At 43.8% G+C, this 27594-nt stretch overlaps 1 protein-coding gene across 1 annotated transcript in view; it reads right to left on the bottom strand.

Moving 5' to 3' along the window:
* LOC124712462 (protein qui-1) overlaps positions 1-27594 on the bottom strand; it is a 1341285-nt gene that overhangs the window by 202571 nt on the left and 1111120 nt on the right. Inside the window, exons 15-17 of the mRNA XM_047242758.1 lie at positions 22776-22889; positions 8967-9200; positions 4645-4770 (exon numbers count right to left, since the gene is read on the bottom strand). Coding sequence (XP_047098714.1) covers positions 4645-4770; positions 8967-9200; positions 22776-22889 — 474 coding nt within the window. The remainder of the gene's footprint in view (positions 1-4644; positions 4771-8966; positions 9201-22775; positions 22890-27594) is intronic.

The raw sequence follows: 27594 nt of genomic DNA, 5'->3' as shown, positions 1-27594 counted from the left end.
GGGTTTAATGGTAGCGAGTTTCGAAATACTCAACGATGAGGATATAGGTGAATCTCATGGTGATTAAAACGTCAAGCAAACCGTCAAGGCATCTGTACTACGTGATAAGATTCGTCATTTGGAGAATGGTGATCGGAAAGCTATGGAAGCTTTGCTATTAGAGTACTTAGATCTGTTTAATTCAGAAGCTCCATTACCAGGAACTCCTATTACACAGCACCGTATACCGACTGGCGATAGTCCGCCAGTCTACAGAAAACCATACAAGATAATGAAACACCTACAACCACTAGTGGAAGAATTTATTAATCAACAGCTGAGGGACGGTATTATAGAGAACAGTGAAAGCCCGTGGTCTGCCAACATAGTGGTAGTTCCTAAGAAGTCATTGGACGGTACTAAAAAGTATAGGTTTTGTTGTGACTATCGTTTTTTGAACGCACGAACTGTAACAGATGCGTATCCAATACCAAACATCATGGAAACAGTGGACAACCTAGGTCGGTGTAAATATTTTTCGACACTAGATCTAAAGAGTGGATACCATCAGATAGAAGTAAGTCCCAAGGACAGACCGAAGATGACCTTTACAACAAGCCTTAGTCACTTTCAGTATCGCAGAATGCCATTTGGGTTGAAAAACGCTCCTGCTACTTTCCAGCGTCTGTTAGATGGTGTGCTTCGGGGACTGAAACCGAAGATTGCTATGGTATACCTCAATGATACTGTTACTTCTTCGTGTAATATAGAAGAGCATGTGGAACGACTGAACGAATTATTTAGTAGGCTAAGAGCGGCAAATCTTACACTTAATGTCGAGAAATGTCAGTTTGCTCAGACGCAAGTGACTTATCTTGGGCATATTATCAGTCAGGATGGGGTAAGAACGGATCCTCGTCTAACGTCGGCTGTGCGTGGTTTTCCAGTACCACAGATCACTAAACAAGTTCAGCAATATGTCGGTTTATGTAATTACTACAGACGATATGTAAAGGGGTTTGGGGAAATTGCACATCATTAACGAGATTGTTAAAGAAAGATGTTAAGTTTGAATGGATAGCACAGTGTCAGGAGACATTCGAGAAGCTCAAACAGATACTTACATCAGACCCAGTGTTGATACTTCCTGATTGCGAACAAGAGTTCATACTATCTTGTGATGCTAGTAATATTGCTGTAGGTTGTATTCTTTCTCAGAGGGTTAATGGACAGGAACATCCAGTGGCCTAAATAAGGCAGAGAAGAATTATTCAACTACAGAGAAAGAAATGTTAGCAGTGATTTACGGTATCTCGTATTTTCGCTGTTATTTATATGGGCATAAGTTCAAGGTGAATACAGATCACGCAGCATTGAAGTGGTTGTTTTGGTTGAAAGATCATTCAAGTCGTTTAACGAGATGGGCACTGAAACTAAGTGAATTTGACTACGAGATCATTCACAAACCAGGGGTAAAACATACGAATGCAGATGCGCTTAGCAGAAAAATAGCAGCTGTACAAGTTGTGGGCATAAGTGAGAAGGAGTGGATAAGGGCGCAAGCCACTGACAGAGAGTGTCAATTGTTCTGAACACAACCGCAGTTTGAAATGCAGGATGGGTTGCTTCGTAGGAAGACGAAGTGCGGACTACACGTCATAGTACCTGAGTAGCTGAGGGAAGAATTGTTGAAACAAGCGCACGACCATGTATTGTTGGGTCATGGTGGTAAAAGAATGACTGATAGACGGGTAGCTGAAAGGTTTTGGTGGAAGACACGTCGCAATGATGTAGAGCAGTATGTGCAAAATTGTATACCGTGTGGGCAGAGAGCAGATTTAAGTCATCAGAAAATTCAGTTACAGAGACTACCTGAAGCGGATCGTCCGTTCGCATTCATTGGATTAGACATAATCAGAGCATTTAACAAGACCCAAGTGGGAAATCGATACGTATTAACAATATTAGATCATTTTTCCCGATACCTGGTAATGGTAGCTATTGCAGAACAGAAGGCAAGCACTGTTGCGCAAGCCTTAGCAAATAACTGGTTGCTGAAGTATGGTGTGACTGATACTATAATTACAGATCAAGGTAGTAACTTTATGTCAGAGCTGATGAAGCAGTTATGCCGTTTATTGAAAGTTAAGAAATTGCGGACAAGCCCATTTCATCCTCAGTCGAATGGACGAACAGAACGGGTTCATAGGACGTTAGTTAAGATGGGGAACATTGGATTTACCCTGTGTTCGAACTAGAGACCGTAGTTGGCACTTGTTACAGAAATGGTAGATTGACAGATATATCAAAGCTTGAACTGCAGGGCAGTGGGTTATTGATTAATGGCACTGGATGTGAAATAGTGGGGAAGCATTTTCACCTACCAGCTACTTTCACGGGTACAACAATGATTAACGTGACACATCCTATCTTGTATTATCCAGAGGAACCACCACATATATTGCCTCACCAGAACCTAACGTTTGTTAATGAGTCCTTGGATCCCACATTGCTACAATCTTTAGATAGCCTGATTATCTCAGAAAAAGAGCAGATCTCAGTTAATCAACTACTGCAGCACGTGCAGCTATATCGGGAGAAAGGTAAGCAAAACACAATTATATTTGGTGTGTCAACGACTAGCATAATCATAGTTCTAGTGTTTATTTGTGCAACTTACTTTTGTATATGGAAAAAGATGTCTCATTCTGAAATAACAATCGTACATCAAATACCTAAAGGGATGGATTGGGAATAGTGGAGCGTAATATAAATAGATAACCAATGACAAGATTGGAATCAATATTCACTGTAAATAGATTCTTAGCGGATAAGAAAAGTTTGACAGTGTTGAAGGAGTAGTTGTAAGATACCTGTAGAGTATAACAAAGTATGGCGTGCACAACCAGTAAGTCCAGAATTGTAAAATTCGGGACGAATTTTCTTAAAGGAAGGGGATGTGTAGTGTCACGGAATAGTAAAGAGTTAGAAATGTGGAATATTGTCAAACTTTCGTTGCCTATTGCAAGAGCCAGAGGCAGAAGGTTAGGCAAGAGCTAAGAGGATTGCGCACGTATGGAATGTGTCATCACGCAGGGGCAATGGCCTGGTTACACACAACAGGCGAGAGAGAATTGCTTAGCACACGGGTTTGTGTTAGACGGAGAATTTCGTAGAGTGCAAGACAGAGGTATACCGTCAGCTGTACTGCATTTCACAACTTCGCTTAAGTCTGCCGCAACAACACGTACCTCTGTCGCAAGAACACCTAAGGGGCGAGTACGACAGATGAGTCAGCAGTATAAGTGGAACGAATGCGGTCATTACAAACGAGCATGACGTCAGGACGTCGCTCGTGCTTCCTTTATTTACGCCAGCTTGGATAGCAACAAAGCACTCCCACTCACAGTTAGACTTGCAGTCAGATGTGTACTGGGTTGCTGCGTAGCACTCAGCTCAGTGATCGACATGTTAATCTTTATTAAGGAGATGTTGCAGTAAGGGCGGCCCATCCAGCAGCAGACGTGAGGGGACAGTACCAGCTCTGGTCCTCTCTGCTGCCGCTGTCAATCATCAACCCAGGATTAGCAGACATCGCGGCAGACTCGCTCGCCACCAATGCTGACCACATCAGTGAGCCATCGTCGAGATCGTGCGGGGCCTAGGCCCTGTGCATCCGCCGTCTCAACTGGGTGAGCCGACAACGCTGGGGGATTGCAGCCCGTTCCGCCCGTCCACCGCGGACGAGCCACCAGGAGCAGCAGGGAAGAAGACGGGATGGGATAGAGTACACTCTGTACTACGAGAACGCTTCTCGTTGACAGCACCGGGACTCCAACCCGGAGCCACCTGCTGTCCGCCGTCGAGCCGGACGGCCAGCTGGACACCGCCAGCCACACGCGGCCGAAGTTAAGGATATTCCTCCGCTACGTCACAGTACGCGGCGCTGCACTAGCAAGACTGCGCGGCCCGGATCTGGTGTCATCGCTACGAGTCAGTGAGGACTCGGGGAAGGTCGTTGATATCACCAAGCCACATTGTGCGCGCCAGGAATAAAGGTGTTATGAATTAATAATGCTTCTTTGGCTTTTCTGACGCTTCTACAGCCATTTCCTAGCATTCTGACAACTGGGAGGTCACCGCTCGGCCATCCAGTCCACCGTAGGCGACCGGGACCACCGGGGCGCCTACAGTACCTCGTGTTCTACCTTCCAAACTTAACAGAAGCTCTCCTGCGAACCTTGCAGAACTAGCACTCCTGAAAGAAAGAATATTGCGGAGACATGGCTTAGCCACAGCCTGGGGGATGTTTCCAGAATGAGATTTTCACTCTGTAGCGGAGTGTGTGGTGATATGAAACTTCCTGGCAGATTAAAACTGTGTGCCAGACCAAGATTCAAACTCGGGACCTTTGCCTTTCGTGGGCAAGTGCTCTACCAACTGAGCTACCCAAGCATGACTCATGCCCCGCCCTCACAGCTTTACTTCTGCCAGTATCTCATCTCCTACCTTCCGAACTTCTAGTGTTTTATACCCATCTATAAATTGCAGTACGTGAAATGTTATTAATAGTTACATTTAAGTGCAAGTCATAAGTTAAATATGAAAAGCAATCACATGCATGTTCAGAATTAAGTGCTGTAATATTTCCTGTCATCTACTTACTTTTAATCTGCAAGGGTAACGGAGGTTGAAGCCAACCATTTAGTGGGACCAGTAATGGTGCCGTGTAGCCATCACACCAGGCCATGGCTGCAGTTATCATATGACTCACCAGATCTCCACTGTCATCTGTGGGTGGAAAAAAATAATTATTAAATGTAGGTGAACTGGAATTGAATGTCACAAGTGCATTAACATTTTCGTTCTCACAGTCTGGAGAATTAAATTTCAAAGGAGCCATTGAGATGGACAGTTATCAATCACTCTCATTTGACTGCAAATCACCACTATTTGTTAACTAAATACACAACTAGAGATTGGCAGTATTATGCTTAACACAATTTCAGTGCTTTCTAAATGTTGTGTATTGTATTTTCACCGGCTCTTTACAGTGTTTATCTACATAATTGTAGCAAGTTGAGTGAAGAAAAGAGCATTCACAAATTTAAACACTTCTCCCATATTCCCATTCACATACACACTGAGGAGCCAAAACATTATGACCACTGCTACCATGAGATTCACTGATCCCTGATCGCGTTGGAGGCGTGAGATGTGGTACAGAAAGTAGATAAGTGGAGCACATACAAATGAGGAAAGATTACAGCATTAATACTGGGTACAAATGAGGCTATCCTCTGACATAAGTAATACTGACAGCGGTCAAATAATCAATATTTGAAAATATGATGTAACTGGATTGATATAAAATCTACTCACCTAGAGGTGACAGGAAAAACATAGACATATAACGGGTAAATAAATGTGCAAACTTTCAGAGCCAGTGGCTCCTTTTTCTGGTAGAATGGGAAGGAAGAGGGATAAAGGAAAAGCACTGTGGGCTTTAGGAGATGGGCAGAGTTCTAAAAAGTCGCCAAGAACACTGGGTCATAGGAGACTTACTGGACTGTCCAGTAATTCTCCTCTGACATGGGGTTCTAGGCAAATTCTCCCAATCCTCACCAGTCAGTTTGCTTCCTCCCTCTTTCTTCCTTTTTGGCCCTTCTGCCAGAAGGAGCCACTGGCTCTGAAAGCTTTCACATTTCTTAATTTTTCTGTATGTTTTCTCCTGTCACCTCTTGATGAGTAGATTTTTTTACCTATACACTTGCATTATACTAACAATGGCACATTGTAATGGTCCAGTGAATGGGAATCAGCATATAGGGAATGGTGAAGCTGGTCAGCTTCTGTCCTGGGTATGTACGGAAGCTGGTTGAAGAGTGGTGAAAAAATGTACACTACAATGTTCTGGACATCTACACTTCATCACAGAACTTGGAGGTTGGGGGCTTACCTGCTTTGCAAAGCAGGACAGGCAGTGATCTGTGGCAGATCTAGCAGCAGAATGCAATGTTGCTGCAAGCACAAGTGTTTGGAGCACATCGTTTGGCACACATTGTCTAACATGGGTTCAGTATCAAATGACCCCTATATGTTCTCACACCGAACCAGTGGCATTGCACTCTTTGGCACTTTTTTGGGATTCAGCTTTGCGATCTGTAATTGGCCTTTGCATAGACATTTGGTGATACATAGTTCTGAAGTCTATTTTGTGTGGTTAATTATGGAGCCCACATAAAAGTGTGAACAGTTACAGTAAGATACTAAGACCATTAGTCACAAACAATCTGTAGCAAATGAAACTGGCTGCAGTACAAGGTGCATTCAAGTTCTAAGGCCTCCGATTTTTTTTCTCCGGACTGGAAAGAGATAGAAACATGGGCATTGTTTTAAAATGAGGCCGCGTTCATTGTCAAAACATCCCAGAGATTGCAGCACCGTACGGCAGATAGAATTTTACCGCCAGCGGCGAGAATGAGAACTGTTTTAAATACTTAAAATGGCGACGTTTTCCTTACTTGAACAGCGTGCAATCATTCGTTTTCTGAATTTGCGTGGTGTGAAACCAATTGAAATTCATCGACAGTTGAAGGAGACACGTGGTGATGGAGTTAAGGATGTGTCGAAAGTGCGTTCGTGGGTGCAACAGTTTAATGAAGGCAGAACATCATGTGACAACAAACCGAAACAACCTCGGGCTCGCACAAGCCGGTCTGACGACATGATCGAGAAAGTGGAGAGAACTGTTTTTGGGGGATCGCCGAATGACTGTTGAACAGATCGCCTCCAGAGTTGGCAGTTCTGTGGGTTCTGTGCACACAATCCTGCATGACGACCTGAAAATGCGAAGGTGGGTGCCACAAATGCTGACAGACGACCACATGGCTGCCCGTGTGGCATGTTGCCAAGCAATGTTGACGCGCAATGACAGCATGAATGGGACTTTCTTTTCGTCGGTTGTGACAATGGATGAGACGTGGATGCCATTTTTCAATCCAGAAACAAAGCGCCAGTCAGCTCAATGGAAGCACACAGATTCACCGCCACCAAAAAGATTTCAGGCAACCGCCAGTGCTGAAAAAATGATGGTGTCCATGTTCTGGGACAGCGAGGGCGTAATCCTTACCCATTGCGTTCCAAAGGGCACTACGGTAACAGGTGCATCCTACGAAATGTTTTGAAGAACAAATTCCTTCCTGCACTGCAACAAAAACGTCCGGGAAGGGCTGGGCGTGTGCTGTTTCACCAACACAACACACCCGCACATCGAGCTAACGTTACGCAACAGTTTCTTCGTGACAACAACTTTGAAGTGATTCCTCATGCTCCCTACTCACCTGACCTGGCTCCTAGTGACTTTTGGCTTTTTCCAACAATGAAAGACACTCTCCGTGGCCGCACATTCACCAGCCGTGCTGCTATTGCCTCAGCGATTTTCCAGTGGTCAAAACAGACTCCTAAAGAAGCCTTTGCCGCTGCCATGGAATCATGGCGTCAGCGTTGTGAAAAATGTGTACGTCTGCAGGGCGATTACGTCGAGAAGTAACGCCAGTTTCATCGATTTCGGGTGAGTAGTTAGTTAGAAAAAAAATCGGAGGCCGTAGAACTTGAATGCACCTCGTAAAATTAGGAATAGAGTGGATGACTTGACTGTGATTGAACTGGTCAGGTCAGGTATTATGTTAATGGGATATCGTACTGTAAGTCTGCTAACTTTAGGCTAGTTTACATGCCCCCAGCAGCTGCAATGCTCAAGGCACTGTGAACCAAAGAGTGAATACAGCTCGAGAAGTTCATGAATACTGTGAAATGACGGAAAAAGTAGTCAGACGATAAAAAGACCAAGAAGGTTTGTATTGCATGATAACACCTATAATTTCGAGATTATGGTATTTAAATTTATAAAATTATTAATAGAAAAAATGCATCCCACACAAACATCAGTATGTGATGCTACGATACACACATCGATGAGGCAAAATATTTTGAACACCTGCTTAATAGCTTGTTTGTCCGTCTTTGGAACGAATTAAATAACTGATTCTGCATATCAGGGATCCTGAAGAGCCGACACGTTTTCATTGATTGACGATCAAATTCCTATGGTCCATTACCCGTTGATGACGTCGTTGGGTCATCATATGAACACGAAAGGCTGATCTGCCATGGACCTCCATGTTCAGCAATGTATGATGGATGATGGGCTCCAAAACACTTGTGGGTGCTCCAGCACTGAACTCTCTCGGCAGAGATGCAAAGATCGTCGTCTATCCTACTTACCAGAGCAGACAAGCCCCCGAACCCCACGTCCTGTGAAGAATCGCGGACGTCCAACCATTTAGCGCCTAGTGGTAGTTTAACAGTCCTGCTTCTTTCCATAGACGCTCACGGCAGTAGCTCGTGAACATTCGACCAGTATCTCCATTTCCGAGATACTCGTTCACAGGCTCTGCGTAATAATAAATAATCTGTGCTTTGTCAGAGCCGCTTATCTCAATGGATTTCCTCATTTGCAGGCCATATCTTCATTAGGATGATCCTTTGTCCGTGTGGGCTCCAGTTAAATACTTTTATCACTGCGTCATGTGCCTGCAACCCCATCAGGCGGCATCCGACGTCACAGTGGGCAGTGGTCATAATCTTTTGGCTTATCAGAGTATTTTTAAGTTAACACATATAGCTTTGATACTGTGGTGTCTACATTTATAAAATTGTTATCACGCATAATTTCTTTACATGTTATTTGACAAAAAATAAGTGAATCCACTGACGATGGTGAAAGTTCACCGAAACAAGAAATATTTACGTTTGCTCAAGGCAGATTGTATTTCCATAATTACGAACGATTTCGTTGTTTGACCATTAGCCAATCTGAGGACGCTTCCAGGGCTGACACAGCCTATTGCTGTCCGTGCCTATTTTCTCCTGTCACTTCGGCACAAATATGTGGCTGTCCATTCTAGAACGGGTGGGGGTCTCACCTGCGACGGGTCGCAGCCAGCAGACGACCTGGGCGCCCAGCTGCAGCGGGTCCCTGGTGAGCACGTCGCTGGACTTGCGGATGGTGTAGTAGACGAGCTCGAGGTCGCGGTCCAGCAAGTAGCAGCGCACGTGCTCCAGCACGCAGCGCAGGTAGCTCACCGACACCGTCTGCACCGCCGCCAGCAGGAAGTCGAAGTTGCACACCGTCAGCTGCTTCAGCCGGCAGCTGTCCCCTGCGGACACACAACGCAACCACACTGTCTGTCCCTGCGATGGTCAGTGACAGACTCCACGTCACGGAGGTAAAAAGAGGAGTTGTCATGACGCCACAAACTTGAAGCCGACACAAGTGAAGATCCGCCATGTTAGCCACCCCAAAACATTCACTTCTGGCGGTTTGATTTCGTTTAGTCGTGAAGTGTTTTGATAAAAAAATGCCGGCTTGAGTCGCTTATGGGTGTACTACTCGTTCTGTTTGTAGTCTGAAGTTTAAACAAATCACATTTCAATCGTAAGTGGACTTATTTAAGCGCTATTTGCTTACATATACTTGAAATTCTGATGCAGTTTTACAGTATGGTTTTATTTCTGTGATTTGACTTTATATTTCCTATTAGTTCAAAGCGAAGAGCTCTCTGGAGGTGAGCAATACACTTGGTTTTCATAGTTTGGTTATTGCCAAGTAACTGAAAAGTCCTGACAAGAAATATCCTGGAAATGGGGATTAATGTTTTAAAATGAAATAATGTAATATAAAAGTAATGTAACTACATGTAGTTAATTAAATCTTCAGTAAAATGTGTGGGTCACCTGTTACAGTGGTTAAAATATAAGTACTTAAAGCGTTACATATTTGTTAAAGCAAAGTCCCCTATCTAAGTCCAGCCTATGTAGATCATTACATTAATCACTGTGTTGTCGTGTTACCCTGTAAATTGCTGTTATCTGCCACGCTGAACGTCACTTGGTAGGTACAATTTAAAAACGAAGCAGATGTGTAAACTACAATGTGCTTGACTATCTTAAATTCAGTTCTTTTCCTTCGTAATTTAACGAATCTTTCACTTTGTTGACATGACAGTTGGCTTGTTTATATCATCCCTGCATACATCTATGGGACACCAAAGGAAATATGGCATGTTTCTTGCAAACTTGAATATTTAAAATTTGCATTTGACTTGAAAATACAACGAATACAAATCAGTGCCTCTAAAGTCTAAACTATCAAATGGAGTTCTGGCTTTATCAATTATCGACACAAACACAATGAAAGTGAATAGAAATGGATTACGAAAGCACGCTTTTCGTAGCACATACTTCTGTTCTCGGTTATTCGAAGTGTATAAAGAAAAAGGAATTACTATACTGAGGCCAGAAGCGTCATATTTTCGTGTCGTATTACTGTATCGAATACGGATTTAAGACCAGAAAAACGTTTGAAGTTGCGTTCCTTATGCTGTGTTGTTCACTAAAACAGTGTTACATTTACTATATAGAACAAATATCGCGTGCACACGACACAAATAACGAATAAGAAGCAATTGTAAACACTCGTCTGCTAATGTTTTGGGGGATCCAAGACGGCGGCAGGCCCCGCCCACTGGCTTCAAAACAACGTACAGTGTAACTCTGTAGCGCCATCTCCCCTTATTCTACCTCCGTGCTCCACGTGGACCGGGGTCCGGTATGAGTCCGCTTTGCTAGTTCCTACTGGTGCGTCGGTAGTGTATCGATATATCGAAATATCACCATTCTGCAGAAGGCATCGATATGCAGCTGCAACATTTCTTACTCGATATATCGATATCAAAATGGCAATACAGCTTATCGATATTTTTTCTTTTATATTATATTTTTTTGAAAATTTTCGGAAAATATTTAAAACTGTTCTTTTCAAGTTTTAGTGGAACACAATTTTGCTTTCAGCATGTGAAGAAGTCTTGCTACTTTTTAAGATTCTATCAAGTCCAATCTTTCTCTTTTACTGTGTGAACCAAGTATATGTGGTGTCATTTCTTCACATCGACATTCTTTAGAAACAGCTGCTAAAAATTATGTCAGTACTCTAAATGACAAGACTGGTCTCTGCAGTGGGCGGAGACGTGTGATAGGAAATGCTGACGTAATCGGCGTTCGGCGAAACTAACAGAAACAGCAACGTTTAGCCTCACCACGCAATTCTGACGCTACAACTGCCAGGTCGCTGGCGTTTGCAGAAATGAAAAACAACAGGGAAGTAGACATGCAGTGTTCCGGTCAAATCCGTATTGTGACGAAATCGATAGACTCATCTGAAACCTTTCATTGTGCCACTTACATGCAGTTACCATTGTCAGAAAAGTGATTATCGGCAAGTGTGAACGTACATCGCTTTCCTTTCAATTCTTGCTCTAATGAGGGTAGGCGGGTCGCTAGCTTGTTGATGTGCAAAAATCTGATAATAAATCCGTACTTAAATACCGGCAGTATTATTACAATGTCCACCCAGTACTTTTATGGGCAGGTAAGTCGATATTTTCTCCTTCGATATCGCGGACCATAATGACTTTTTTTTTAATGTCGATACGTCGGATTTCCGATATTTTTAATCATATCAACAGTCCTACTTACTATCCAGAAATGTGCGGTACAGCGCTACCTTTCATTTAATATTTCCGTGTGGCATTTTTCGGTCGGGATCAGTGGTGTGCAAATTGTCCAAAGTAGACCATCTTGGATTTTCGCAAGGCTGGCAAGCTTCACAGGACGCGTTCAGCCTGCGGCACCTAACAACACGATGCGCCACCAATCCAGCCCGGTATTTGTTTGTGTAGGTAGTTTCTTAGCAGCTCTTTTATCACAACGATGGGAGCAGCAAAATGAACTTAACGGAGAGTGATAAGAAATTAAGCATTGTGGAATATATACCATTCACGCAAGTCCTGCAGCGGAAAAGTTATCGCGTCTTCATCTACATCTTCATGGATAGTCCGCAAATCACACTTAAGTGCCGGGTAGAGGGTTCAACTAACCACCTTCACAATAATTTTATATTGTTCCATTCCAGAAGAGCGCGCGGAAAAAACGAACACCTATATCTTTCCGAGTGATCTCTGATTTCCCTTATCTTATTATGATGATTGTTTCTTTCTATGTAGTCGGCGTCGATAAAATATTTTCGCATTCGGAGGAGAAAGTTAGTAATTGAAATTTCGTGAAAACATTCCACCGCAACGAAAAACGCCTTTGTTGTAATGGTGTCCAGCCCAAATACTGTATCATATCCGTGACACTTTTTCCCCTGTTTCGCGATAGTAAAAACGTGCTGCTCTTCTTTGAACTTTCTCGATGTGCTCAGTCAGTCCTATCTGGTAAGGATCCCATACTACGCAGCAGTGCTCCAAAAGAGGACGGACAAGCGTAGTGTAGACAATCTCTTTAGTAAATCTGTTACATTTTTTAAATGTTCTGTCAATAAAACGCAGTCTTTGGTCTGCCTTCCACACAACATTCTCTGTTTTCTTTAACAGTAATTTGTTCGTAATTGTAATTCCTAGGTATTTAGTTAATTTACAGCCTTTAGGTTTAACTGATATATCGTGTAACCAAAGTTTGACGGACTTCTTTTAGCACTCATGTGGATGACCTCACACTTTTAATTACTTAGGGTCATTTGCGAATTTTTGTACCATACAGACATCTTTTCTAAATCGCTTTGCAATTTGTTTTGACCTTCTGATGAGTTTACTGGACGATAAACGACAGCATCATCTGCAAACAACCTAAGACGGCTACTCCGATTGTCTCCTAAATCATTCATATAGATAAGGAACAGCAGAGGGCCTATGTCACTATCTTGGGAAACGCCGGAAATCGCTTCTGTTTTACTCGATGACTTTCCGTCAATTACTAGGAACTGTGACCTCTCTGAAACGAAATCCCGAAACCAGTCATAACTGAGACGACATTTCACAAGCAGACAGTTTCACCACAAGCAGTTTCAAATATATCGGTAAGTTTCTCGCAATGCAAACTGTGTAAAAACTTCCTAAATATTCATTCGGGAACCTCGGATATCTTACGACGTGTTTGTAAATTTGACCAGCAGTTCCCTCACTCCATAAATATCTCGAAAGAGGGTAAGGACTTTGTGGGTGCCAAGTATGTGGCAATGTGTGTTAAAGACTTGAGGCCATTTAGGGGTATATAGGCTTCTGAAATGTAGGACAAACATTGACTGAAATAGGAGAAAAACATGGCTAGTGGATATTAAAAACTACTTTCTCGTAATATGCACCGCAGTGCGAAGAAAAGTTGGTATGAAAGAAAAACTTCTGCCAGACATGTTCTTTTTGAGATGAAGATAATATGAACGAGGAACTGCGCACATTTATGGAACTTAGTACGAGCTATTTTGGCCACTTAGGCTGAATTCAGCGAACCCGCGATACACATCCTGGGAAAAGTGATTAAAATTCGTGTATCTGGTGTCACATTTGGCTGGAACACGCTAAGGTTACAGAAACCATACATCCGAAGCCTTTCTTTAGTTGGGGTTGTGATACTGCAGTATGACAGACATCTTCATGTACTTAGGCGCACAGGACCCTGACTTTCAGAGATGGTTCTCCCTACTACAGAAAATACCGGGTGATCAAAAAGTCAGCATAAATTTGAAAACTTAATAAACCACGGAATAATGTAGATAGAGAGATAAAAATTGACACACATGCTTGGAATGACATGGGGTTTTATTAGAACCACCCCATATTGCTAGACGCGTGCAAGATCTCTTGCGCGCGTCGTTTGGTGATGATGGTGTGCTCAGCCGCCACTTTCGTCATGCTTCGGTTCTCAGGTCCCCAGACCTCAGTCCGTGCGATTATTGGCTTTGGAGTTACCTGAAGTCCCAAGTGTATCGTGATCAACCGACATCTCTAGGGATGCTGAAAGACAACATCCGACGCCAATGCCTCACCATAACTCCGGACATGCTTTGCAGTGCTGTTCACAACATTATTCCTCGACTACAGCTGTTGTTGATGAATGATGGTGGACATATTGAGAATTTCCTGTAAAGAACATCATCATTGTTTTGTCTTACTTTGTTACGCTAATTATTGCTATTCTGACCAGATGAAGCGCCATCTGTCGGAAATTTTTTAATTTTTTAATTTTTTCGGTTCTAATAAAGCCCCATGTCATTCCAAGCATGTGTGTCAATGTGTACCTCTCTACCTACATTATTCCGTGATTTATTCAGTTTTCAAATTTATACTGACTTTTTGAACACCCGGTATGTATTAGAGGCGACCCGATGATGGTTCGAATTGAGAACAGCCAGTACTAGTAAAAATAGAGTGCAGAAGAAACCGTTCATATCGAGATAAATGAATAAGCCCGAAAAACGCCGAGAAAGAAAAAAAGGACACATAAAATCCACCATTTTCTGGCCTACAGTGATCCAAAATGAATATACAGTATATTTCATTGACACTCGTCTTGTGATACTTGGATATTTTCGTCAACTTCCCATCCCTACTCGTAACACTACAGTGAAAGCGTACAGAATAATGCTACACAGTGTAGCACTGCGGAAAGACGGGCAGACAAGCATGGCTCCCTTCGGCTACTTAGGCTGCGCACAGCTTGACTCGGATGGGAGTAAATCATCCTGCACGTTCTGCTGACAGAATGCGGCGGCTTGCCTGCCCGGATAACAGGCAAGCATGGGCAGCTTAAAGACAGAATGTGTACACCTTTGGTCGGGACAACACTCTTCAGTTCGGCAGAATCGTGGTGTCAGCGCTGTTTACCCTTCGCTACTTGTTGGTGATATAGAGGACATTCTCAGATCGACTGGCTATTTTCGCAAAAAGAGGCAGGCTAGTGAACAATCGTCATAAGCCTTTAAAAATTAATTGGAATGACAGAAGAAAGGGATGAGAATTCTCAATATTTATCATGCAGTCACATAAGTTTGCTACGAAACACGCAGAAAGAATTTAAAGAGAAATCGGTGGCACGAACACTAAAATTCCTAAATTGGCACGCATTATTCCACCGTCAGTTACAACAGTTATCGATGGAAATGAATGAAGGGTATGGAGACTTGCGATGTACGCTGGTTAAGTCAATTGGCATGCTAGAAATGGTTTTCGATCTAAAACTCGCTCTTGTTGAAGTTATGAATTAGATTAGAGTAATACTTGTTCCATAGAATGAAGCATTTCGTAACGATGTAAAACGTGTTAACTTAACACAGGTTTCTTTGGCTGTCACAATTTAACTTTTTAAAATAATTGTGTTATTACTAATTTATATCTAAAAATTCATCTATTGAGTAGAAGGAGTTGTCATTCAAAAACTCTCTTAATTTGTTTTTAAATGTTGGGTGGTTATCTGTCAGACTTTTGATGCTATTTAGTAATTAACCAAAGACTTCACCCCTTTTTGTGCCAAAGATAGATCTAACCCACAACAGTGAGGATCAGCCTTTCTCCTAGTGTTGCAGCTATGTACGTTTGCTTTTGAAGGATGGGTTGTTAATAACAATTTTCATAAGCGAATGTATATATAGTGAAGCTACTGTGAATGTCCCTAGTTCTTTAAATAAGTGGCTGAAAGATAATGTTGGGTGGGCTCCAGCTATTATCGTTTTACGCTTCGTGTAACGAATAATTTTTTCCTTAGTGATGGATTACCCCAAAATATGATGCTATACGAAAGCAGTGAACGAAAATTTATTGATATTTTTATAACCAAAATTTGTAATAACCCTAATTGTATAATGGCTGGACTGAAACATTTCAGAAGATCAGCAAAGTGTTTCTTCCAATTCAGTCTCTCATCAATGCATACACCCAAAAATTAGGTGTATTCTCCCTTAGCTACAGACTTCTGTTCAAACTCTACTTTTATGAATGAAGGAAAATGGAGTGCAGGAACGAAAGTTAGAGCATCCAGAATGGATTGTAGATCTGGCATTTTAAGTGGACTTGATTGCACACTGCCTACAGTAAGAAACCGCAAGGTGAGAAACAACTTCTTTGTGATTTGATGGGGATGCATTTATAAAGAAAGTCATGTTATACAAGGGACATAATCTGAGAAACACAGTCCAGTTCCCTAAGCTCACTGCGGTTAAAGAAAACGCGAAGTTTGAAGAATTCGTTGTGTCCTTGAAAGAACTACAAGGATCATTTCCTAGACGTGTTGAAGACGCAATCAATCTGATATCTGTTTTCGAAGGCTTTTGCTGTTTCAGTTGAAAGTGCCCCCGTGCATGTGGAGATGTAACTGATTGACCTGCCAGGTAATTCCCGTTTTAATGACAAATGCTTTTACATTAAAACTGTTCAGGACATTGCTTTCCTCAGGCAGAGTTTCCAAGACTCCATAATGAAGTTACGAAAGTGCAACAATATTCCGAGCGACGTATTTTTGGTAAGACCTTTTTTCGATTCCAAAACTAAGCAAGTCACGATTTCATGGCAACTTGAATGCAGAAATATGTGTAATGTATTGTCTGTCTGTATGCCGACAGTTTATATCAGATGAAAACTATATTATGTCTTCAACGCGCAAAGATAATTGAATAACATTGAAAATTTTTGTTTGTGACCTACGTCGGTGAGAAATTTGAAATATAAAGCCAAATCGTATGCAGTGCAACTGAACAGCTATTTAAATGCGGCGCATTCGGAGTTTCCCCTCTCTCCCCTCTCCAAGCGCTCAGTCAGCGTGGTGTGTTGGTGGGGAAGTGTGCAGTGGGGTTGAGTGCTATGGCACTCGCGCCAGCGCACAGCCCACTAGCCAAAATCTTGGCCGGCCCTGGCTTAGGGAAACTTAATCTATTGTTCTGATGTTAAAGGAATGCGCGGAAAACCTGCTGTGGATGGTGGGCGCACCTTGGTTACAGGCAGTACAAATCCCTGGCTAATGGTGCCTAGTGAAAGAGGTGTGTAGTTTGCGGTGATGTGGTGAAGCCAGAAGGCAGGTTTACCTGTGTTCTCAGGTACGATAGCCGACAGTCAATCCAGAATTACTTTAGGACTGACGCTTCAGCAGGAACACATGGAGACACGAAACAGAGTTGCCATGTCCCGCATGGAACACACACGTAATCTTACGTTTCACGTAACTCTCGCAAACAGACAAATTACTTAGGAGCATCTGGGAAGATGCATCAACTGTCTCAATCTGTAAATTATATTGACTGTTGACTGACTGCACCGAACTATAATATCTCTCATCTATTTTGGATACTGACCATCAGCAATTTATGTGTAAGTCCAGAAAACGTAACTGACATACTTCTTTATTTTCTGAATTACGTTGAGAGCCTAATTCAAGCTGGGGTAAGTATTTTTCAATACCAGACTTCCACCACACTAGTTAGTGGAGATATTAACTGTTATGCTGTTAGAATTGACCTTCTGCCAATAATTGTTTTGCTGTCTGGCAATTTATCCAGAAATTACACTCCTGGAAATTGAAATAAGAACACCGTGAATTCATTGTCCCAGGAAGGGGAAACTTTATTGACACATTCCTGGGGTCAGATACATCACATGATCACACTGACAGAACCACAGGCACATAGACACAGGCAACAGAGCATGCACAATGTCGGCACTAGTACAGTGTATATCCACCTTTCGCAGCAATGCAGGCTGCTATTCTCCCGTGGAGACGATCGTAGAGATGCTGGATGTAGTCCTGTGGAACGGCTTCCATGCCATTTCCACCTGGCGCCTCAGTTGGACCAGCGTTCGTGCTGGACGTGCAGACCGCGTGAGACGACGCTTCATCCAGTCCCAAACATGCTCAATGGGGGACAGATCCGGAGATCTTGTTGGCCAGGGTAGTTGACTTACACCTTCTAGAGCACGTTGGGTGGCACGGGATACATGCGGACGTGCATTGTCCTGTTGAAACAGCAAGTTCCCTTGCCGGTCTAGGAATGGTAGAACGATGGGTTCGATGACGGTTTGGATGTACCGTGCACTATTCAGTGTCCCCTCGACGATCACCAGTGGTGTACGGCCAGTGTAGGAGATCGCTCCCCACACCATGATGCCGGGTGTTGGCCCTGTGTGCCTCGGTCGTATGCAGTCCTGATTGTGGCGCTCACCTGCACGGCGCCAAACACGCATACGACCATCATTGGCACCAAGGCAGAAGCGACTCTCATCGCTGAAGACGACACGTCTCCATTCGTCCCTCCATTCACGCCTGTCGCGACACCACTGGAGGCGGGCTGCACGATGTTAGGGCGTGAGCGGAAGACGGCCTAACGGTGTGCGGGACCGTAGCCCAGCTTCATGGAGACGGTTGCGAATGGTCCTCGCCGATACCCCAGGAGCAACAGTGTCCCTAATTTGCTGGGAAGTGGCGGTGCGGTCCCCTACGGCACTGCGTAGGACCCTACGGTCTTGGCGTGCATCCGTGCGTCGCTGCGGTCCGGTCCCAGGTCGACGGGCACGTGCACCTTCCACCGACCACTGGCGACAACATCGATGTACTGTGGAGACCTCACGCCCCAAGTGTTGAGCAATTCGGCGGTACGTCCACCCGGCCTCCCGCATGCCCACTATACGCCCTCGCTTAAAGTCCGTCAACTGCACATACGGTTCACGTCCACGCTGTCGCGGCATGCTACCAGTGTTAAAGACTGCGATGGAGCTCCGTATGCCACGGCAAACTGGCTGACACTGACGGCGGCGGTGCACAAATGCTGCGCAGCTAGCGCCATTCGACGGCCAACACCGCGGTTCCTGGTGTGTCCGCTGTGCCGTGCGTGTGATCATTGCTTGTACAGCCCTCTCGCAGTGTCCGGAGCAAGTATGGTGGGTCTGACACACCGGTGTCAATGTGTTCTTTTTTCCATTTCCAGGAGTGTATTTTTTGTTGTTGTAATTCGACCATCAGCCAATTATTGACCTTCAGCCATGGTCATTACCACTAAAAAGGGAATTATGTTTACTGGTAGGAAATGAACTTTCATCTGCATCTACATCTACATGGTTACCCTGCAATTCACACCTAAGTGCCTGGCAGAGGGTTCATCGAACTATTTTCGTGCTACTTCTCTACCATTCCACTCTCGAATGGCGCGTGGGAAAAAGGAACACCTAAGTCTTTCCGTTCGAGTTCTGATTTCTCTTATTTTATTATGATGATCATTTCTCCCTACGTAGGTGGATGTCAACAAAATATTTTCGCATTCGGAAGAGAAAGTTGGTGATTGAAATTTCGTAAATAGATCTCGCCGCAAAGAGAAGCGCCTTTGTTTCAGTGACTGCCACCCCAACTCACGTATCATATCAGAGACACTCTCACCCCTACTGCGCGATAACACGAAACGACCTGCCCTTCTTTGCACTTTTTCGATGTCCTCCGTCAATCCTACCTCTTAAGGATCCCACACCGCGCAGAAATATTCCAGCAGAGGACGAACTAGTGTAATGTAGGCTGTCTCTTTAGTGGGTTTGTCGCATCTTGTAAGTGTTCTGCCAACATAGCGCAGTTTTTGTTTCGCCTTCCCCACAATATTATCTAGGTGGTCTTTCCAATTTAAGTTGTTCATAATTGTATTTCCTATGTATTGTGTGATTTATAGTATACCTTAAATTTATCGAATTTCTTTTAGTACTCATGTAGATGACCGCGCACTTTTCTTTGTTTAGTGCCAATTGCCACTTTTCGCACCATACAGAAATTCTCTCTAGATCGTTTTGTAATTGGAATTGTTCGTCCGATGATTTTACTAGACGGTAAATTACAGCGTCATCTGCAAACAATCTAAGGGGGCTGCTCAGATTATCACCTAGACCATTTATGTAAATCAGGAACAGCAGAGGCCTATGACACTAGCCTTGCGGAATGCCAGATATCGCTTCTGTTCTACTCGATGATTTACCGTCTATCACTACGAACTGTGACCGCTCTGAGAGGAAATCAGGAATCCACTCACACAACTGAGATGATAGTCCATATGCACGCAATTTGCTTAATAGTCGCTTGTGAGGAACGGTATCAAAAGCCTTCTGGAAATCTAGGAATATGGAATCGATCCGAAATCCCTTGTCAAAAAATGGTTCAAATGGCTCTGAGCACTATGGGACTTAACATCTATGGTCATCAGTCCCCTAGAACTTAGAACTACTTAAACCTAACTAACCTACGGACATCACACAACACCCAGTCTTCACGAGGCAGAGAAGATCCCTTACCGCACCGGGAATCGAACCCGTGAACCCGGGCGCGGGAAGCGAGAACGCTACCGCACGACCACGAGCTGCGGACGAAATCCCTTGTCGACAGCACCCATTACTTCATGGGAATACAGAGCTAGCTGTGTTGCACTTCGCAGTCTCTCGGCTCCGTGCAAGGTCATCGAGAAATCAATATTTAACTGGAAATGTACTCACTATAAGTCTCAATTTAGTTGTCTGCTATCGAGAACTTATATGCATTTAAACGTGCAGTTAATAAGTATTAAACCCGTCTGAAATAGTTACTCACTCTCCACCAGAGACAGCGGGCCGGAGTGGCCGTACGGTTCTAGGCGCTCCAGTCTGGAACCGAGCGACCGCTACGGTCGCAGGTTCGAATCCTGCCTCGGGCATGGATGCGTGTGATGTCCTTAGGTTAGTTAGGTTTAATTAGTTCTAAGTTCTAGGCGACTGATGACCTCAGAAGTTAAGTCGCATAGTGCTCAGGGCCATTTTAGTCCACCAGAGACAGCTTCTGGCACTCGTAAGACATTTGGTATCACGTGCACTGACGTACACACCACAGCCTGTCTTTCTCGTGGGCCTCGGCCTGTATAGTGAGGACACTTCAACGTGGCAGTCGGCCGCCAATTTAAACATACGATAACCTGGGTCGCTGTGGGGAGAGGTGTGGCAGAGGGGTACAAGCCCCGCCTCCCTATCGCTCAGCCGGCAGCCCATACCCCAGAGTTGCGCTATTACCAAAGCAGAACTGACACGTGGTGATAGCGATCGCCGGCCCCATACTGGTGTCGTGAGGGTCCTATGCGAACCCTGTGATGTCCCAGGATTTTCGAAATAAGGAAAACAATCAGACACGCACAGTCACTGCACAATTGCTTGCTTGTCAAGGTTAACAGTGTCGCAAAACCTAAAACAAAGCGGTGGCTACCCTTCTCCTGCCTTGTCACAAAATAGCGACAACAGAGCTGTGACACTCAACCAAGATGCCCCTACATTTTTTTTCCTTCAAAACTGTAAGCCAAGTTCATTCCAGATGCAAATTATTAAGGTATCATTGAAACACGTGTACAAAATCTATGATAATTCTGAATATGACACATCTCAACTAGCTGCGTAATGACATTCAAAGTGCACAGCGCTTACTGACAAACCTGCGAATTTTATAATATCTCTTGTAGTTAAGTTGTCGTAAATGGCGTTTTTCGTAAATTTACTATGTACATAGTACAGGAAACTGACTGCCATTTACAACAATATTCCCGAAATCAGTTACCGTCACGCTGTATATGTATCTGTATTTCCAAAATTGACTGTATTTAGCACTGCAAGGTCAGTTTATCTTGCTGGAAACTCAGTATTTTATGTCTTGTTGTTTGGAATTTTTGTCAGGTGTTTCCACGACACTGGGTGGCAGCATAAATGTTGGTTGATAATGTATTACTTCAGAGACCAAAGATGTATAATCATATTTTACTTTACATTGAAGAGTAGTACCCATGCACATTTTAATATCAGTTTATACTCAATGAGATCATGCTTAGTTCGTTCGGTATTGGTATCATCAGTAGTGGCATGTCAAATTTGTTCAAGAATTTTTAGAAACTTCAGTTTAGTGATTACACATACTTATAGGTTTGCCTAATATTCCTACTGCAGTTAATGGCTTTGTTTAGAACGACAACGGGATATATGAGCAAAATATAAACCGATTAAAGCAGAATACACTGTCTGCTCAGAATTTCAATGTCCGGAACATACTAGGGTTTATAGTGATACAGCAGAACTTAACTGGTTTTTACATCATATTTGAAGCGGCTGATTTTACTCTTTTACAGAAACCTGGAACATCCGATGTAGCAGACTCTGCACCGAATCGTGAAGTATTTCCTTTTGCAGACACTTGACAGATATGTTGTATAGATAGGAAAGAAACCATACCTCTATGCAAGAAACGATGCCTGAGATTTTTTGGCCAGGCACCTCATGTAACCGAAGTTCGGTATCCAGTAAATATGCATCAAGTGAGTATTCGGATGAGCAGAGCAGCATTCCTGTTGTCAACATACATTGACCTGAAGAGTCAGGTGAGCGGGCTACGGTATAAGGTTTGGCCGAAGCGCCCTGCGAGTAAGAATGCCACTACATCACAGGCACAAACAGCCTGTTCAAATGTACTGTGGATCTTGTTCACTTGTTTGATAAGAATTTTAACAATTTGCATTCGATATTTGGAATGAACTTCGCTTCAAGTTCTGAAGTGATATTTGACTTGTTTCCGAGAAGTGACAGAGATCAGATATCGCTGATTGTCTTTCACACTAAAAACGGGATAGGCACCTTTTTTGTTTTTTGAAGTTTGGTACTGCATTATATCGTATTGCTCATTCTCTGTTTTGATACGTTATGCTGCACTGGGAGAGCGAAATAGTTTCCTGCTACGGAAAATTGATAACGTTCTGAAATATGACGGCCGAACTTCCAGCTACGAAGCGTGATTTATCATACATTGAAACACATTTAGGGATGAAATTCTTCGATTTTTACCCTCTGGCACAATATTTTATATATGAATCATAAGTTACTTACCAGCCTTCAGGAGGTGAATCCAAGACTCTTCAACATGTCTGAGGCTGTACGTGACGTCATCTGGAAGGAAACTCGTTTGAAACGGCGTTTCCTTGTTTTCCGTTGGCGATGGAGCTGAAAGGAACAACAAAAGTAATTTTAACTGTTCATGGGGATTTTGCTGCATTACTGCTTATTCAGGTTAAAATATCAAAGATGCGGATGGAAAGCTACGTTTTGCAATTAGGCCGAGTGATCATATGTTCGCCAGTACCGAGGAAGAGGGGCCACTGTTAAGTGTATGAAGGCTGGTAAGATGCTATGAAGGCTACTATGCGATTTCTAAAATTTTAAAAATAAATACTTGTCCCTGGCAAATGAAGTAAAACACATCTCTATGTCCACTGAAACTGAGCTACACGATTTTTACAAAAGTTATCTCAGTGCAAGGTCGCTGTCTGAGTTCGGAAAACAGTGGTTCACGAACGAGACGAGACGAACAATTCCTGAGGGTGAGTTTATGCTGCAACCTCGCTGCCCGGAAGAGTTGTCACTACACGAGTGAAGAGCACACACTGGTCGTGAAGTCTTCTACGGAAACCAGGCGAAAATACGCTGATAATTCAAAACATTATGACCATCTACTTAAAAGCGTGCTGGAACGTAATTCAGCTGTGATTCTGCGTGATATGGATTCGACAAATACTTGATAGGTTTTCAGAGGTTTGTGGCACCACTTGCCTACGAATAGGTGACACACTTGCCGAAATTTACAGGCTGTTGGTATATGAGTGCGGAGCTGGTGCACGACAGCGTCCTTGCTGGGTTTCATCGGATTCAGATGAGCCAAATTTGATGGCCAAGATATCAGCGTGAGTTCACTATCGTGCTTCTCAAACCATTGCAGCACGATTCTGGCCTTGTAACACGGACAGTTATCTTGCTGGAAAATGCCATCGCAGTTGAGAAAGACATCAAGTATATTAGGTTACAGGTGGTCGCTAATAATGTTCACGTACTCTGTAGCTGTCACGGTGCCTTCGATTACCACCGCAGGTCCCGTGGAAGCTCAAGTGAATGTCGCCCATAACACAATACTGCTCCAACCAGGCTGTGTCCGTGTCGCGCTGCATGTTTCGAGCAGCCACTAGCCTGTACGACGGCGTATCTGGACACGACCATCGACCTGGTTCAGCAAAAAACCGGATTCATCCGACCAGGCGACACTTGCACTGATCAGCGATCCAGTCTCGATGTTCCCGCGCCAGCTGTAATCGTAATTGACGATATTGTTGGGTCAACATGGGATGACATAGTGGTCCTCTTCTGTGGAAGACCGTATTCCGCGCTGTGCGCCGAACAGTGTGCTCCAAAAGACCTCTGCCTGTGACAGCACTGTACTCTGTCATCAGATCTGCCACAGATCGCCGGCTATCCTGCTTTAGAGGGCGGGCAAGCCTCCGATCCATGTAAACTGGAATGAGGTATGGACGCCCAACTTCCTGTCGCCTATTCGTCGTTTCATCCTTCTTCAACGATTTTCCGTAAATGCTGACGACAGTATCACGCGAACAGTCGATCAGCTTCGTCGTTTCCAAGATGCTCGCTCCGAGGCACTTGGCCACAACAGTCTGACTTCAGTCAAAATCTACCTCGGGATTATGGGGTCCCAGGTTCGATTCCCGGCCAGGCTGGGGATTTTCTCTGCCCGGGGACTTGGTGTTTGTGTCGTCCTCATCATTTCATCATCATCATCATCATCATCATTTGTGACTGGTTAGATTGGGCAATGTAAAAAAATTGGACTGTGTAGAAATTGGGACTTTGTACAGGCGCCGACGAGCGCGCAGTTGAACGCCCCCCAATCTAAACGTCATCATCATCATCATCATTTGTCAAAGTCGCTTAAGTCGGCGGATTTCCGCATTTCCACCACTTATAGTCGCTAGAAAGATTCCCCATTCGTCGGTGCTCCGCTCTTACCGCGCCACCAGGCACATACAACCTCAAGGTGGGCAGTGGTCATAAGGTTTCGGCTCATTCGTGAATTGGCTCCCTGTTATATACAAATCCGACTGGATGCTCCTTTTCGTTTATGCTACAGGCCAGACCTGAAGATGACTCTATTGAGAAGTCGAAACTGCCAGTCTTAATGAAAAGCTATAAACTTAACGGATATTGGAATATTATTTTTACAATTCGCTGCTCGCAAGTCGCCGGCCAGTCGATGGTGAAACCATCCCATCAGCTTACTGTGAGTTAGCGGCGTGCTTCACACGCACCACCTCTGCACGCAACGATCCTCGCTAGACCAAGATGTGCAGCTGGTATGCGTCTGGAGCGGCAGCCATCGCCGGTCGTCCTGAAACTAGAGCTGTGATTGACTGCTTCATGGTCACTCTAGCTGTGCCTGATTGTCTTTTACGAGGTTTCTCGAGCACCGTACATCAACATCTGTTTCCAACTGGAAACCACTGTATAGTGCATGCACGAAGGTATTTATCATTCCAAACGCTCCAGTTTTCTTTCCCGAGCTTTCCGCGCAGTTGACGCCCGTCTTCGAGAGTCCGCCATTTCAGGTTTTTTCCTTAACACTCACTCTTTATTCAACGAAGCTGTAACTATTCGTGCTGTCCTTCTTTGTACACATCCACTATATGTTGATAGTCCTTTCTGGTATAGATCCAACGTCAATACGATGGATCGCACGATCGTTTTGCAAAAAATCTTCTCTGCAGACTGTCTTCGTCTTCTCCGTTTACTATCAATGAAACCAGCAAACGCAGTAGTATGTGTCGCGAGTTTAAAAAATATTTTTAAGTATCAGAACTACAAGTGGTGATTTTAAATCACCACTTCTTTTAATCGTTTCTAATGAGAAGATGTCTGCGACCAGAGACTCATACATATTAGATAATATTAGGTGCAAACAGTTTTCGAAATTAGTATCTTTGTTTCACTCAACTTATCGATTTGGTAAAATATCAGGACGAAACTCTGCAAGTGACAGATGTAGTACGGCAAGCAGATGTGGATAAAAATTGACAAAATATTACCTCAGAGTCAGAATGTAGGGCAGTTGTTTTTGCACAGGAATTTTAGTAATAATGTCGAGCAGCATCTCTGTTTAATTATTTCTGGTTCAATAGTACGAGGGCAGCTGAAAAGTAGTGCCTCCAATTTTTTTTTGTGTTCTCAGTATCGGTGGAGCTACTACTTATGACGCATATTACTCGGTTGACTTTCCCGCTTCCTGACGCAAACGGCAACCCTCTGCCGTTAGAGGACTCCACTGTAGCGTGTAACATGGCGGTGTATAACGCAACTGAGTCGATGCTTGAGAAATAGCGTGCTGCAATCGAGTTTCTGACGTGCCTCAAATTCAGATCCGTAGAAGAACGAAAACTGTGTACGGTGATGACTGTATCGATATCATTAATGTACAACGTTGGATTGGTCGTGCCTGTAATGAAGGAAACGGCGACCGACGCCAACCGACGAGACTCACCAGAATCCGGTTGATGAACTCGTCGGAGAAAATCGTCGGATAACACAGACACAGCTCTCATGCAATTGTGGAGTATGACGTGAGCACTGCAGAAATGTTGTGCAGAACATTGTGTGCACTGTGGGTGTCTCGAATGCTCGCTCTCAACAGAGAAAAACGGACTTCTGCCAACAATTTATTTTGCATTGTGACCGTGAGAGTGAGTAGTTTCTTAACAACATAGTGACAGGTGATGATAGCTGGGTCCACCATTTTGTTCCCGAAAAACAAGAGAACATCAGTGGAGTTCAGCCTCAAAGGATCAATGACGCCAAAAAAGTTCAAGATGTTACCATCAGCAGGCAAAGTTATGCTAATAGTGTTCTGAGATGATCAAGGTGTGGTGCTTTAGGAATCCGTATCTAAAGGCACCACCATAACCTGTACAAGGTACTTCGAGACCCTCAGCAAATGAAACTTCCAATTCGAAGAGTTCGTCCACACATGGAGCACACTCGTTTTCAGCACGACAATGGCGGCGACGTCTGCAACAATCCAACTCTTGGGTTTCACTGTCATCGACCGTGCTCCATACACACCCGACTTGGCCCCATACGCTTTTCATCTGTCTTCAAAACTTAAGGGAGGTTAGGACATCAAAAATTTAAAAAAATATGGATTTTTCAAAAATATGCCTGTTTTGCAGCGCACATCTTTCTGCATAGTTCGATGTATAAAACATATATATTTGAGAGATTATAATGCACGTTATTTGGTCTTAAGTGTACCAAGACGCAGCACTACACCCCTTTGCACAGCGTTCTTCTGACATACGTATGTGTATTTTGTTCTGTAGAATTCGCCCGGGTTCCCGGGTTCGATTCCCGGCGGGGTCAGGGATTTTCTCTGCCTCGTGATGGCTGGGTGTTGTGTGCTGTCCTTAGGTTAGTTAGGTTTAAGTAGTTCTAAGTTCTAGGGGACTGATGACCATAGCTGTTAAGTCCCATAGTGCTCAGAGCCATTTGAACCATTTTTTTTCTGTAGAATTCGAATGTTTATATTTGCGCCAGAGACTGTCATATGTGAAACAAAGGACTACTGATATCGATACTTCTTCTGCTGCTGTCGACGTGCATTGTTTTGATCGTTGATTTTGTTTGTTCTCTGTTTTGAAAGGCTTGCAGTGTGGTGTTGTGAATTTCGACACGATTTTTCATTTGCTGTGTTGTTTTGTGTTCGTTCGTGGCATATTATCGAACAAGATGCCTAAAATTCGTTGCTTCAACTGTAAACAGCGTCACAAGGGGAACAGCTACAGAGTGAAGGATGCTACAACAAATGTTACACCAGTGG

The sequence above is a fragment of the Schistocerca piceifrons genome, chromosome 8, assembly GCF_021461385.2.
Source record: "Schistocerca piceifrons isolate TAMUIC-IGC-003096 chromosome 8, iqSchPice1.1, whole genome shotgun sequence".
NCBI classification, from domain to species: domain Eukaryota; kingdom Metazoa; phylum Arthropoda; class Insecta; order Orthoptera; family Acrididae; genus Schistocerca; species Schistocerca piceifrons.
Note: the sequence above shows the minus strand (reverse complement) of the source record. Positions and strands in the feature narration are given on the sequence as shown.